Source organism: Amblyomma americanum, chromosome 11 (genome assembly GCF_052857255.1).
Source record: "Amblyomma americanum isolate KBUSLIRL-KWMA chromosome 11, ASM5285725v1, whole genome shotgun sequence".
NCBI lineage: Eukaryota > Metazoa > Arthropoda > Arachnida > Ixodida > Ixodidae > Amblyomma > Amblyomma americanum.
In genome coordinates this window covers 31,430,855-31,445,192 of record NC_135507.1, presented here as the reverse complement: position 1 = coordinate 31,445,192, position 14,338 = coordinate 31,430,855, and the positions used below count along the sequence as shown (strand labels likewise).

The 14,338-nt window shown below is 47.0% G+C and overlaps 1 protein-coding gene across 4 annotated transcripts in view; it reads right to left on the bottom strand.

Moving 5' to 3' along the window:
* The window catches only part of LOC144111506 (uncharacterized), a 104,548-nt gene that overhangs the window by 27,758 nt on the left and 62,452 nt on the right, over positions 1-14,338 (bottom strand). For all 4 annotated transcript variants that reach the window (XM_077644830.1, XM_077644831.1, XM_077644828.1 and 1 more), the window contains exons 3-9: positions 11,596-11,745; positions 9,825-9,915; positions 6,130-6,225; positions 4,730-4,926; positions 2,781-2,849; positions 1,735-1,816; positions 1,507-1,580 (exon numbers count right to left, since the gene is read on the bottom strand). In XM_077644830.1, coding sequence (XP_077500956.1) covers positions 1,507-1,580; positions 1,735-1,816; positions 2,781-2,849; positions 4,730-4,926; positions 6,130-6,225; positions 9,825-9,915; positions 11,596-11,745 — 759 coding nt within the window. The remainder of the gene's footprint in view (positions 1-1,506; positions 1,581-1,734; positions 1,817-2,780; positions 2,850-4,729; positions 4,927-6,129; positions 6,226-9,824; positions 9,916-11,595; positions 11,746-14,338) is intronic.

Genomic DNA, 14,338 nt, shown 5'->3' with positions numbered 1-14,338 from the left:
GTTCTCTTCCCCCTCCTCCTACTGCGCCCGGCGGCGCAACAGCAGCAGTACGTCACGAGTGCGCAGCCCACGCTACACAGCTGGCTCCTGCGGCAGCCGTCGTTTCGCAGAACTATAGCGCTCCTTGAGCGGGAGAGCGCGCGCTCTGGGCACTGGGTGTTCAGGAGGATGGGGGGGGGGGGGGGGGGGGGGCGAAGCGGGAGAGGAGTTATGTCCTCGTAATAATTTCGCGCGGTCCCCACTGTAACGACGTGGAAAAGGTGCGCGCGCTTTTGGCGGAGCCAGCGCATGCGCAGAATGCGCGCGCGCGCGCGGGAGGGCTCGAGCTCTGGGAGCAGCGCAGCTGGAGGCGAGACGCCTTACAACTCGGCCGATGGTTCGAAGCGCGCGTGGGCGAAGGATAGCCGGTGCGCTCCTTGTGAGTGCGTCACAAGGACAGGTCGGAGTTTGATGAGAGCGTACACTGTTGCGTGTGAATGCACCAAGTGATGACTTCATGCCCTCCACTTCGAACACCTGGAAAAACACTCTGGGATGCCGTCCATATTGTTAGCGATCAGCTCTTCTGCACCAAGACTATGATTTCGGCCTGCTTCCCCTACACCCCTTCCCCATTATTCTTCCCTCAATTCGTTGCTATATCCTGTGTCCCGCGCGAGTCTTGTATTCCCTTTTTTCCTATTGCGTCATGACCATCATTAATTACCAACTTGTTTAATTTCCCATTCTACATCCGTCCTTTTGTGCCGTCTGTCAGCTGACATGTGTTCCCGTTGTAGAAGAACGAGCGGTATTAATGAATTTTAACGCCACTATTCCAAGTTGCTGCTTTCAGCACTGAAGAACACCCCCCATCAGGGAGCAATACTCTTGATAGGTCACCGATGCCGTCGGTTGCGGGATAATGGTTGGTCCTGTACAGATACTCGTGGTTTAGAAAGCTGCCGGTACTCCGGTCAAAGGAGGACTTGAAGCCCAGGAGTGTGAGTAAGGGGATTGGTTGTAGGGAACGCGGTCAGGTGTGGGTCGAGGTATCTCCCAAAAACCACCCGAACTCAGCTCCGGTTGCTCCCAACGAATGCCGGACACAGTGGACCTCGTGTGGCATCTGCCGTCCTTTTGCAGCGGCACGAACACGGCATTGACTCACACAGGTCCAGCGTTACCACGACTGGACCAAAGCGAAACAAGATCACTCCGCCACTATCGTCAGGCTGTGAAACTTCGCCAGCGAATGCAAGCTCCACCTCATCACCACATTGCGTGCAGGCCGTGCGGTACTGTGTAGTGTACTCACAACTGCGACATCGAAATACTGGCTGCACACATGTGTAGCTTTGCCTCGCTTAAAAAAAAAGAAATCTCGACATGCGTTCGTCACGTGTTTCCTTTCTACGTCCTTGTACATTCCCCTCAGTTTATTTGTGTCTCGGCACCCCAGCTTTAGCTGCCCTATTCGCGAGTCAACGAATAAAATTGCTTTACAAAGACATGTCGAGTACGCACCTTCGGTTTCGCATGGGCGGCACAAATGCCGAGTCGCCGAAGTAGTCGGACAGGACAGACTCTTGTCTCACCAGCTGAAGTCACGAGCCACGGGAACGAAAGGAAGAAAGAAAGAAAGAAAACGCTCTCATAAGCAATTCGTAAGTAGTCCCGAAATCCCAAAACAGCGCAATAAGCTGCAATAGCGACAAGAAAAATAGTTGCGGCAATGTAAGAAACAGCCCGTACGTCGGGAGGGTGTGTCTTCTCGGCTTTCTCCAGGACGCTCCGCAAGATGTCGTTGGTGTCTTGTAGCTTTCGGTTGGCTTCTCTGCAATGACAGCATGGCAGGAATGCACGACGCTTGTTAGCAGGCGAAGTTGCTTGCATAAAGCAAAGGATTGAAACCAAGGCTCTTCGGCTCTGGCGCTATCGCGCACTACGAAGTTCACGAGATGATAACTAAAGGATCACAATTGCATCGTGGGTTAGTTTATCAAAAGAATTGTGCAGGCTAGAACGATTCGGTCACGAGCGGAGGTTCAAGATCAGCGTTTCCAAGAGTTCGTTCCGATCTGTGTCTTTCATGTTGGATGCTATAACATCCCAGTCGCTTCGTAACTTTTCACCTGGCCTTTATAACGGCCTATTTTCACTTCGCTTAGGCGTAGGAAGCATTTAGAAATCATTGACGTATTTACAAATACCTCTGTTAACGTTAAGGTACAGCAGTTGTCAATTTTTTTGTATTGCGGCAGTATGCCTGCTGGCATAAATTACTGTTTACAAATAGTTCCAAGATAGCTGACACACTGACAGCTTCCTTGAGATGCAGTAATAAGATAGACGCCTACCAATGAGGCACCAAGTGTTCAGAAGGGCTCACAATGTCATTCATTCATTCATTCATTCATTCATTCATTCATTCATTCATTCATTCATTCATTCATTCATTCATTCATTAGATTTCACGTTACAAGCAACAGCAATGGAGTACGCATGCGCTCAATCTCTGTGGCACTGACAGGGAAGCAAACTTAGTATTGCAGCAGAAGGCATTGACTAAGAATAACGATAGGAATAATATGATACACAAGGGTAGAGCGTAGGACTACTTTCTCTTCACAATAAACGCCTTTACTGAAAATAAGAACGCAAAAAAGGATGCAAGTTCTGTCGTAACGCGCTCAGAGGGATTCGAAGTCCAGCGTTCATGAGCACTCCAGCGCCCCCCTGTCGCGCACGTTTGGAAGACAAGACTGTAAAGAGCGAAGCCTGTCGCGGTCTCTACTCACTGCAGATGCTGCAGCTGCTTGGTAGCTAGTCCCTGCTCCTGCAACACGCCCATGATCCGCTCCCGTTCACTGTGCAGAAAGGGGATCAAAACAAGACACACCGTATTAGCCGCGAACGTTCTGCACAGTCGAAAAATACGACAGAGCCGGTCCCAAAATACGTCAAGAACCTTTGTCGCCCGGTCGTTGTGACGATTTTTTTCACAGTATTGCGAATATATGTGTGTAATCACGACAGAATTCACTCTGTCATTACGACAGGGGGCTGTACAATACGACAGAAAATCATGTTGTTTCTTAAATAATTTCTGTCGTCAGGTCCAAAAATACTACAGGAAAATCTGTTGTGACGACAGAAAACTTGATGTTATGTTTTTCGGTACGGTGGGATCCGTGGATAGGCATAACCACTATAAAAACACAAAATTGTCCCTACTAAACCTCTGATCACGTCTCTGCACTCGGCTGTGCCAAAAGATAAAAAAAAAACGTTCGTCAAGTCACCCAAATCTCCAGCGATGCTGCTAGCAGATCTTACCCCACCGGCGTTTGTTATGCTGTTGTTGTGTCGAGTGGGGTTTTATGGCACTTAAGAAAACGACGGCTGTCATGCTCTAGAGCGTTATGCGTCTGTTATGCGTGTTATGTTTGTTACGCGTCTAGTTGACAACGCAAGCCATCTTTAAAATCAAATTCGTCGGGCCTTATGAGCTAAGTAAGGAATCAACAGTTGTCTACCTTCAGTGCCTGATTAGCTGACGGCAGCTGTATCAGCTTCACGAAGACGCATAATAGCTGTGTATTCTTACCCTGTCGTTAACAGTTCCTTTCTTGTTTGATATTTCATTTGTGATTTTAACTTTTGTAGTGCTCACTTTGTACATTTTGCTGCATTTTGTTTCCTTGCATTTTTGTGTTTTCCCACTCCTGCCATAGCGCATATAATTGCGCTGCAGTATGTATAAATAAATAAATAAAAACTAAGGGAAAAACCACATTTTGCCGTCATTGCGTTTTTCAATACGCCGCAGGCGTTGTTACCCACAGCTTAATACTCCTGCGCAGCCGTAGTTGTACGAGGAATTTCCGGCGAGCAGTCAGTTTATAAACGGCCCCGGAGCAGCAGATAATAAGTGTAAACTTACACGTCGCCTCACTGCTGAGAACGTTATCCAGGTCAGTCTGCCGTGCGGGACACATGACCCGGAAAGTATATGCGTTTGAAGAATGCGTTTCCATGTGTAGTTACGTGACATATGTTGCGGTCCTGGCCACACGCTTCAAGTTTTTCGCCCACGTGCCCGAACTGTTACTTTTTCAGCCTCCTTCTTCCCACGTGCAGCTAAAGATTGGAACGGCCTTCCCCAGCATATCGTCGACATCACCTGTCCTTCATCATTTGCAAGCAATCTAAACAACATTTTTTGTTCATGATCACTAGTGGCATTGTTTTGTGCCTTTTCTGCTAATCCCACCCCTTATGTAATACCCCGCGAGGGGTCTTTAAGGTAATAAAATGAAATGAAATGAAATGAAGAGTCCGCTTCGGCACATAGTATCCTTCTCCGAATGACCTCCGATTTCGTTTCGTAACGGCCACGGTATTACGGCAAATTACCTAAGCTCATCGCTCCAAATGACTTTGGGCCGCCACGGAGTGCGTTTTTCTTCCCTTGCACACACCCGAAACAATACCCCTTAAAATGGGTGTCTGAGAAGTAGGGTGATATGCAGGTTTTTTAAGATAGTTCTAGAACATTCCATATGACGTCATATGTACAAGAGCTACCAAACTGGACTCGGAGGCACGAACGTCGCGGCAGGCACTAATGCTTCCGCATTTCTCCCATGCAGTCTCTGCAGTGCTCTCTAACCTTTTTTTTTTTCCCCCGGGATGTCTAGACCTGAACCCACAGAGACCTTGGACGAATTCTGGCGTGTGTACTCACTCGTACAGCGCCCGGCACTTGTCCTCGTACTGCGAGCGTATCTGTGCCAGCTCGGTGCGCGTGAGCGCCACGTTATTCTGGGTGTCCATGAGGCTGAGGCGCAGCTGCCGGTTCTCCTGCAGCGCCTCGTCCAGCTTCGAGTGCACCGAGGTCAGCTTGCGGTCGTGCGTCTCGTTCGCCCGCAACCACTGCTCCACCTGGGGGCACGTGTGTAAGCAGCAGCAGCACACTCCTTACGCTCGGGAATGCGTGAGCGTTTCGAGCTCCGTTGCCCCCTCTGTTACTCAGCAACGTGACTAATAATCTGTGGTAGTTAATCAAGTAACTAAACCAGCTAACTAATCATTTAACAATTAATTAACGATTAAATACTAATCATTGTCGAATACCACATTGATTAATCATTAATTAACCAACTCTATTAATTATTAGTTATTTTCGTTATTACTTTCATTGTTAGTTAAATTTGAAGGCATTGCTAGTAATTTACCAATATTATGAATTACTCGGAGCAATTAGCTACATTAATTGCCTTATTACTTCCTTAATTATTTCATTCCCTAATTTGCTCATTTAAACTTCCCATTCAAACATTATTAATCATTAAAACTGATAATTACACTCTAACTGGACGACCGACAGTTCATGTAAACACGCTCTGTCCACACTTCCTGTCCATGTCATCCTGACAAATGTCCTCCAGAGGAAACTGTATGTCTAGCACCTTGTACGTACTACATCACGGAAGTAAAGCGGTTAGCGTGTAAAATGACATGTCGGACAAGTTTCAGAGCGCAAGCACGCACTATTCGTAGCACCTGTTTCTGAATCACACTACATGACGTCACGCGCTCATAGCGGGCCACATTCACATATACGAGCATGCCTCGCAAAGTGAACACGTTGTATGCTTCGGAATGTTCGACAGCCACAGAAATGTACTGCACATCGTTCGCGCTGATGCCATTTGACGCAGAAAGTTGTCTTTCCTGCGCTACACTATAGGCATGCGGGCGAGCAGTTGTTGTAGGGCGACGGGGAACACAGAAGCCTGCCACACGGCTACAAATGAACGCTACATGGTTTTCTCACAAACTTCTCAGCTGAACAGAAATTATACCTGATGCGGAACTAGAAGCCGGCTCCTGCGCAGTAATGCTAATTACGCCCTCGACTGAAATGTGCTCCACCTTAAGGGTTATAAATGCACATGACAATTAAGGCATGCTCGTTTCATTAAATGGCAAAGGCGTTGAGTATTTCGTCAGGGGGCGTATCGTTGTTAGTGCATGCGTATTAAGTAGGTCAGTTATTTCGAAATCGGGGCGCGCTATGCGAGCCCGTACTAATGCCGTGACAGTAAAAAAGTGAAAAGGCAACGCAGAACTGTGAGTGGCGACCTTTTCGAAGAGGGACACGTGCGACTGCAACTCGTTCATCTCCTCGCTCATCTTGGCTTGCAACGTTCTCCGCTTCGCCTCTACTTCCTCCTCTGCCTGCGTAGAAAACAACCCGACAAGCATTCACGTTAATTTCCGCCCACTTCAATCAAAACACTTAGTCCCGTTGTAACTAGCCTTCGCGTGCACCGCACCTGTTTAAAGGACAACTGCATATGTTTTAGAAATTGACGAGCTTAAAAGGTTCGTATGTGCGAATATTGTAGGTAAAGCATGCGGAGTCCTTTTAGGCTAGCATTTGAAATGGTGACGTAGCCGTCAATTAAAATCGCAACGGCCTTCAAGCTTCTCCGCAGCGCACAATGCCAAGTAGGAGGCGCATGATGACGTCATCGAAAGTATCGGTACATGTCCAACGCATAAACGCCTGCTTTTAAGGAAAAAAAACCGACTCCACCGAAGGCAAAGTCCACCGGGCCTTGTTTGGCAGCTTCCAACGAGGCACGGCTGGATGTGTCCTGACGGCAGCGGTAATTTTAAATCATACCTTTCGTGACGTCACACTTAACTTCCCCGCGCTACTCCGGTGCTTAGAGGAGAAGCACAAAATTCAATCGTCCATTATGTCACTATTTAAAATGCTAGTCCAAAAACACTTGGCATGGTTTACCTATAACCTATGTAGATTTGAATCCTTGAATATCGCGAAATTCTCAAAAAGCGGTGCAGGTGCCCTTCAAGAGCTCCGATCATAGCAGTTGCGGAAATCTCCGTGGGACCATATATGTATAGAACGTAATTGTTGAATGAGGAAAAGAGAGGCGCGGTAACTTTCTACTTTCTCGGTGGACACCTCAACCGCACCCCGAGGAAAGAGGTGAAGAAGAGTATGAAGGAAGGAAGGGAGAAAGAGGCGGTCTAGTGGAAGACTCCGGATTAAATTCGACTACCTTGGCTTCTTCAACGTGCACTCAAATGGCTGAGCACGCGGGCGCCTTTTGCGTTTCGCCGCAATCGAAACGCTGCTGTTGAGGCTGGGATTCGATTCCGCTACCTCGTCCTCGCCAGCCGAATGCGCGGTAACCACAGAGTCATCGCGGTGGGTAGCCTCTACAACCCAACGCAGCGCTAAGATGCAGGTTGACTGCAACGTCACCTGCGGCATTCAGATGAACTGCTCAGTGTTGAACAAAACATGGTTGTGGAGAAATAAAAAGTGCCGGGAACCACCGTGTAATGACCTCCACAAACTGGCGACGAGTAACGGTCAAAATTTATATCCAAGTTTCTTAACTCGTATGATTCAAGGCCTCTGAAAGAAGGCACGGACAAATTCACGACAGCCGCTGTACAGCTCTTAAATGAGCCCTGCAACACTACTAAAAAAAGTGGCAGTATGTCCGGAACGTGAGAAGACGCCGCTTCAGGAATATCCTTCCGCAAAATTTGTCCATTTCTTGCGGATCTCACTAGCTGCCGACGGCAGTGGAGAACGGTAAGACCCATCATCACCAGACATTTAAAGATTACCAGAGGACAAGGTCATCTTCCAGTGACCCTCGGTTAGCCCTGACCTGTGCCTACCCGAGACGTGTACACGCTAATTTATTAACCTCATCACTCCTACTAACTTGTATTTTTTCTTTGCCCGTGAGCCGACTACGTTTCCATTCCCCCACCGCACAGCTTTAGCCCAAGGCACACAGAGAAACGAAGGCAGGTGCGGCAGTGAGTCACGGCGAACTGTGTGCGCGGAACGGATGTGGGTGTGCTGTCTACGCTGTAAATAGGACGAACTTGTGCCTAGCATTAAAAAAAAGAAATAAAAAGAAAGGCCGAATAAAGTCCGGGCAAAATGCAATAAAAAGCAGCAAGAGAGTAGCGGAGGACGAACGCGTTTAAATATACTCGTATTTTCAATCGCAGTGCGCTGGAAAGCATGAATATACTCACCAAATAGTCAAACTACATAGCCGCCCTACTACACGTGTAAAAGAAGCACACGTACGGACATGTACACTCTAAACAGTGATACACCCATATGGGAGTAAAAAGGGAGTAAGCTGTCCTCTAGCGAACACCCTTTCGTGAAAGAGTGTGCGCTCACAAATTTACGCTTTACGATGTTGACACACGGCCAAGAAAAAACCAGGGTCGGCCACCTCCAAGGCAGGATCAAGAGAAAGAGCTTGTCGTCTACGAAGGCGAAAATTCGCAGGGACACCTAATTGCCTTTTGTGTTGGACGCGATAACATTAAAGGCTGTGGTTGCCTTTACCGGAAGTGACGTCACCATACCGGAAGTGACGTCACATCCGATACTGTGACGTCACACTCGTCCAGAAGCAGACACACCTAATTGCCTTATGTGTTAGATGCGATAACATTTAAGGCTGCTGATGCCTTTACCTGAACTGACGTCACTTCCGCTATTGTGACGTCACACTCGTCCAGTCGCCCAGCCAAAGGGCGTATTTTACGACCAACGACACATTTTTTTCCCTTTGAAGCTTTTATTACTGTGGCATTAATAAATAGAAACTGCAAATGGGAACACTATGTTCTACAGGTACGCCACCCATACTCGAACGCCTTTTAGACGTTCGAGTGTAGTTATCATGGCTCTTCGTGCTTAGTAGCACTTAAAAGCTACGGTTCTAATTCGAATGAATAGGTAGTTAGAATGTCTTGTATTGTCCTTGTATAGGGCTGTTTGTAGAAGCGCAGCTACCTGTAATTAAAGGAGTACGCAATTTCTTATTCGCGTCCATTCGCCTCCGCCTTTTCTGAAATATGCGAGCGAGCGGACGCTAGGTTAAATTGCATTTCTTGCGTAAATGACACCTGCGTTCTGCGGCGTAGTATGCAAAATTGCAGTTGATATTACGGCACTGGCTTTCAAGACCACTACGTTGGGCATGTTTCGGCAAAAACACGCTTTCCTCAGAGGAAATAAGAATAATCTAGTTTTTTTAACACAGATCAAGTATACGGGGCCGTACTCTCATTGATGTCTGTGACCAACTTTTTCAAGAAACTGCTGCAGCAAAGAAAAATACGGAGAATGCAAGCAAAGTAACCATCTCGCTTTAAGGGCTACAAGCCTTGCTTTTAGAGATTAAAGTGTCTATCTTCGATACACTTACGATTCCATTAAAACATCGATGTGGAATGTAATAAACAGTGGTTCAAAGCAAAAAAAAAACATCCTGTAGGACTCTTCGGTCTCTCCCCAGCAAAAAGTAATATCTGCAGCGAAAGCAATACTGCGGCCGCCCACTTCTCATATGTGCTCATTTCAATCACATGTCACTCCCCAGACCACTTGAATAACATATGGATAACATTGTCGTTGCCCGATAAATTAGTTTCTGGTTATGAACTACGTTCGCTAGCTGACTGAGAAATCCTACGTTAAGTCGTGAAATAAGCCCAGCATACGATTAAGGTCGCGATGATGATTAAGCCGAAGGTGACGATGGAGACTCCCACACTGAAATTCACTACCGCCACTGCCGTGGAAATAACAGTGAATGAGAAAAAAAAACAAGCTGATCTGCAAAAAATTAAGGAACTCAGCAAAACGACACGCAAGTGACAAAGCCCTTCGCATATCGGTTTAAAGTTCACCACGCTATATGTTCTGCTGTGTAACGCTTAAAACGACAGTGTAGCTACACTGTCCTTCCTCCTACCTTGGCCTTAGCTTGCAGCTCCACAAGCTTGACCTGGTTGTCCATTTCTTCCTCCATGCGTCGTAAGTGTTCTTCGTGCTCTTTCTTCTCCCTGGATAGAAAGACAAGTGGAATGTCGTTCATTTTGTCGCCTTCCAAGCGCAAGCACGCGCAGATACCCTAATAAATGACCTATAGACTGTCTATACACTTCTTACAGACTCTATTGCCTTCCTAGAGATATGTCCTTCTGCGTATTCATGCTCTATAGATAAAAGTCTACAAAAAGTGCATGGGCATGAATCTATGCATTGTCTGTAGACTGTCTATAGAGTTTTTAATTGCCTATACGTTGCCTATAGACTAGGCCATATGATTTGTCCATAGGAAGTTTATAGACTTCATAGACAAATGTCAGTGACCTGTGTAAAGAAATTTTTTATGGGTACAGAAACGCGAAAAGCCATAGCGAGCGCTGCATCCACAGGACTTGGATTTTTTAACTGTATATAATATGCCATTGTAATTTATTTCTGTGTTGATTTTATGTTATTTCTGTTCTGATTCCAACTATCAGCTATTCTAAATGTTATTCTAAATTAGCGTTATTTTCTTTTTCCTACTTTCGCCTTTGGCTTTGGCAAACACGCGTGTTCGCTATCTCCTGAATCAACCGTTTGGTATAGCGGATAACAAGGATGGTATACCATCGGGGCAGTGAGGGGGGGGGGGGGGGGCAGAGCTAACGATTATTCTGCGACAAAGTTCAAGGTTAGACGCGAATATACGCCCGCTTCTTTGTCCGCGCCAGGGCTGGCGCTATCTGCCATACCTCGACCATTCCTGTACTCTCTAAAATTTGATTAAAATTCACAAGGACACCTAATTAGACAATTTGTTGGCAATACCATAGCATTAGAAGCGGTTGATGGCTTTACCGAAACTGACGTCACTTCCATCCAGCCAATGAGAATGCTCCGTTCTGCAGACATCAGTTGATTCCGTCTAGCCAATGGCGAATTTAGCTTCCGACGACTTCCTTTTTCCCGATAAGGCTTCTAATGCTATGACATCAAAAACGAAACAATATCCCTAAGTAGGATAAACACTGGGGACCTCCTTGACTTCAACGAGAGAGCCGATCCCAAAATACGACAAAAAAATTGGCTGTGGTTTAGCTCTGGTTAAGCCTGGAGTGACGCGATAGCTACAGCTGGCCGAGTGGAACTCGCTGTCGAATTGCGAAGTCAGTCTTTCGCCACTCCGTTTCGCTGGGCGTTCCTTCTTCATCTTCGTCCCTGGACGTGATTCACCCTCTCCCCTTTCTCCCTCTCCACTCTCCTCCCGCACTCTGTTTTTCCGGCGCGCCGCCGGCAGCTGCTCCACACCACGTGACCAACCACGTGACAGCGTGGCGGCGCCGCCACGCTGAAGGCTCGAAATGCTAGCGTAATGTAGGCATCGCTACAAAAATTTCATCGTGCTGTCGTTACGACACATTTTCCTGTAGTATTGCGAAGATGTATGTTGTCACGACAGGATCGGTTCTGTCGTTACGACAGGAGGGTGCACAGTACAATAGAAAGTCCTGTTGTTACAACAAGAATTTCTGCTGTCAGTTCCCAAAATACTACAGGAGTATCTGTTGTGGCGACAGAAAATTTCCTGTTGTGTTTTCCGATCCGCATGGCACTCATATGGCAAGATAAGCGACCTTCAATCCTCAGACAGAAACAGCACAGTTGGTTCGGTCCTTGGCCTCAGAAGCAGTTAGGTCACCAGAGACACCCACCTGAGCCAGGTGTTCTCCAGTTGGCTGTTCTCTTCCTGTAACCTCTTCATGTTGTCTAGGAGGTCGGCGATGACGTCCTCGAAGCGTTCCACCACCTGCGGTTTCTCACTTCGCTGCAGTTCTTTGTACAGGTCGTTGAGCGTCTCCTCGCTGCTAGGACAACCGGGGGGGGGGGGGGGGACAGAGAGGAAGAGGGGGAGGGGAGACGCGACACAACACAAACGCAGGGGAGAGGAAGAGGGAAGAAGAGAGAATGAGAGGGCGGTCTGCGTACGGTTCTCCACAATGCACGTGGGTCAATCGTAAAAACAAGCACAACCTTTCCTTGTTGTCATTTTTTCTGAAAGCAGCGGGATAATGAACTCAGCGTCGAGCAGGTAAAAGTGTCACATTTAAAGAAATCTGCCTGTTGTGTAAAGGGCGTTCACCTCGCGTGTTATCCCTGAAGAAGCCCTCCGTCGTTCCTTTCTAATTCTAAAAAAAATTCTAATTCTAATGCTCCCTGAGCCGCGACGGGTAAACATTGACGGCACATGAACACCAGGTAAACAGCGTATTTACGAGATGTAAACAACGAGCTTTATATACTTAGGCATGCTAGGCGGTGAACAATCGGTGGGGAAAACGCCGTTCGTGAAGCTTACGTTGACAGGAGAAAAGAATCGTCATTCTTGATGCGGAGTTCCCGGGTTCGAACCCGACCGCGGCGGCTGCGTTTTTATGGAGGCAAAACGCTAAGGCGCCCGTGTGCTGTGCGATGTCAGTGCAGGTTAAAGATCCCCAGGTGGTCGAAATTATTCCGGAACCCTCCACTACGGCACCTCTTTCTTCTTTCACTCCCTCTTTCATCCTTTCCCTTACGGCGCCGTTCAGGTGTCCGCCGATATGTGAGACAGATAATGCGCCATTTCCTTTCCCCCAAAACCTATTATTATTATTATTATTATTATTATTATTATTATTATTATTATTATTATTATTATTATTATTATTATTATTATTATTATTATTATTATTATTATTATTATTATTATTATTGGCACATTATTTGGTAAGTAAACCGGGCTATAATCCATTCGCGCACGCTCGTCAGCGTAGCCAAGTGAGAAATATGAAAACAAGGCATGCCAGAAATTGCTGTCTTGAATGAAGGAGTGTCAGTTGGGCGCTGGACGAGCACATTGAAGGTACAGCATGTAATTGACAGTTGTCCTCCTATATTAAAAATTTGCTAATTAACGTAGCACGGCTGTGGTGCAGCGCCTATCTCGAATACTGCAGGTATAGAAAAGCAAAAAAGCCCAAGACTGTACAGCCCGTGCCACGGATTACGACTGGTTCGAACCAATAAAATATAAATGAATCTGGCACAACCATAGACTGATATTTGCAAGACAGAAACAACTGTACCGACAACAGCACGAGGATGGGCACCGACCAAGCCACACTAATTCCAGCTCGTATTGCAGTCGGCGATATGGAGCACCTCTCCGAATCCGCGAAGGAGCAAGATGTATAGGGAGTCTAGGGATCATATACCGTCGCGGCTAAATCAGAACTCAAGATCTGAATCCGAATCGCCCTTTTAAACACGCTCTTCGATTTCAAGGAGCAAGCAAACTTGCTCCGGATCGCAGATTGAAATGCGCCACAAGTGCATCTCGGTGCGACGGTGGCGTTCATTGCCGTGAAAGTGACGCGGCACGATGGAGAGACAAAAAGGCGGTGAACTATGATGTTAATCCTACGGTCTCGCAAAGTTAAGTTTCGTTGGTGCACGTTATTTTAGTGACGTTAAACCCGAAACAATCATCTTCCAAGTCACTTAGAATTGTACAATTTGCAAGCCGCCCTAGTTTTCAATCACTCAGTGCTGAAGATGCAGATGAACAGCAAGCTCTGAACTAAGCCCACTAGACAGTTCGGAGGAAGCAACAAGAAATCCTACTACACATCACATGTGAAAAACAAGGAACTAAAGGCGTACGATATCGGCGTGCAAGAGCAAGAAAACATCACTGTATGCTACTGTGAAAGCAGCTGTGTAGTCCATGTCACTCTCGGACAGCGGTAGTCCCATTCACCGCGCGGTTGCCAGGCGAAGCACATTTCTTCGCTCGGGCGTTGGATTTTGCACCGTCATTCAACGCAGGCGGCATGCCTGTATGCACACTCGAAAGAGGCTCTAAAGCCTTGGTCTTGGCTGTAGGTCTGTCCACTCTCACACGGTTTCTTACGAGCGCCGGAAGAAGTGATGTAGGCGCTGCTCAATTTAATCGGTGGGTGACCCTGTTTAATACAGACTCCAGACACTTAATCCAAGCGACCGCAGTTAATCCGAGCGCCACCGCAAACGATACGGACTGCAACTAATTTCAGCCAAGTACCAGCGTTGTTCATTCATGTGTCAGCGTTTTGAAGCTTTCTCTATACGCTAGGTAAAAAACAGTCGTCGCGTAGGACGGAGAATGACCTTGAACGACCTTCAGCGCCACCACGTTAGCCGTGTATGACCATATGTGGTGCAGTTATGGTGTCGAACCCTTGACCCCTGACTTTGACCCATGATATTTAGTTGACCTTTGACCTTGAGTTGACCTCTGACCTTTGACATTGGATGACCTTTGGGTTGACCTTTTTAAGAACATCCGATGGGGTGATGTGAAGCCACATGGTGACATCCGATGTGGGTGTCATAAGACAGTGCGATACCACGTAATAGCCACGTGGTCGTGTGGGTATG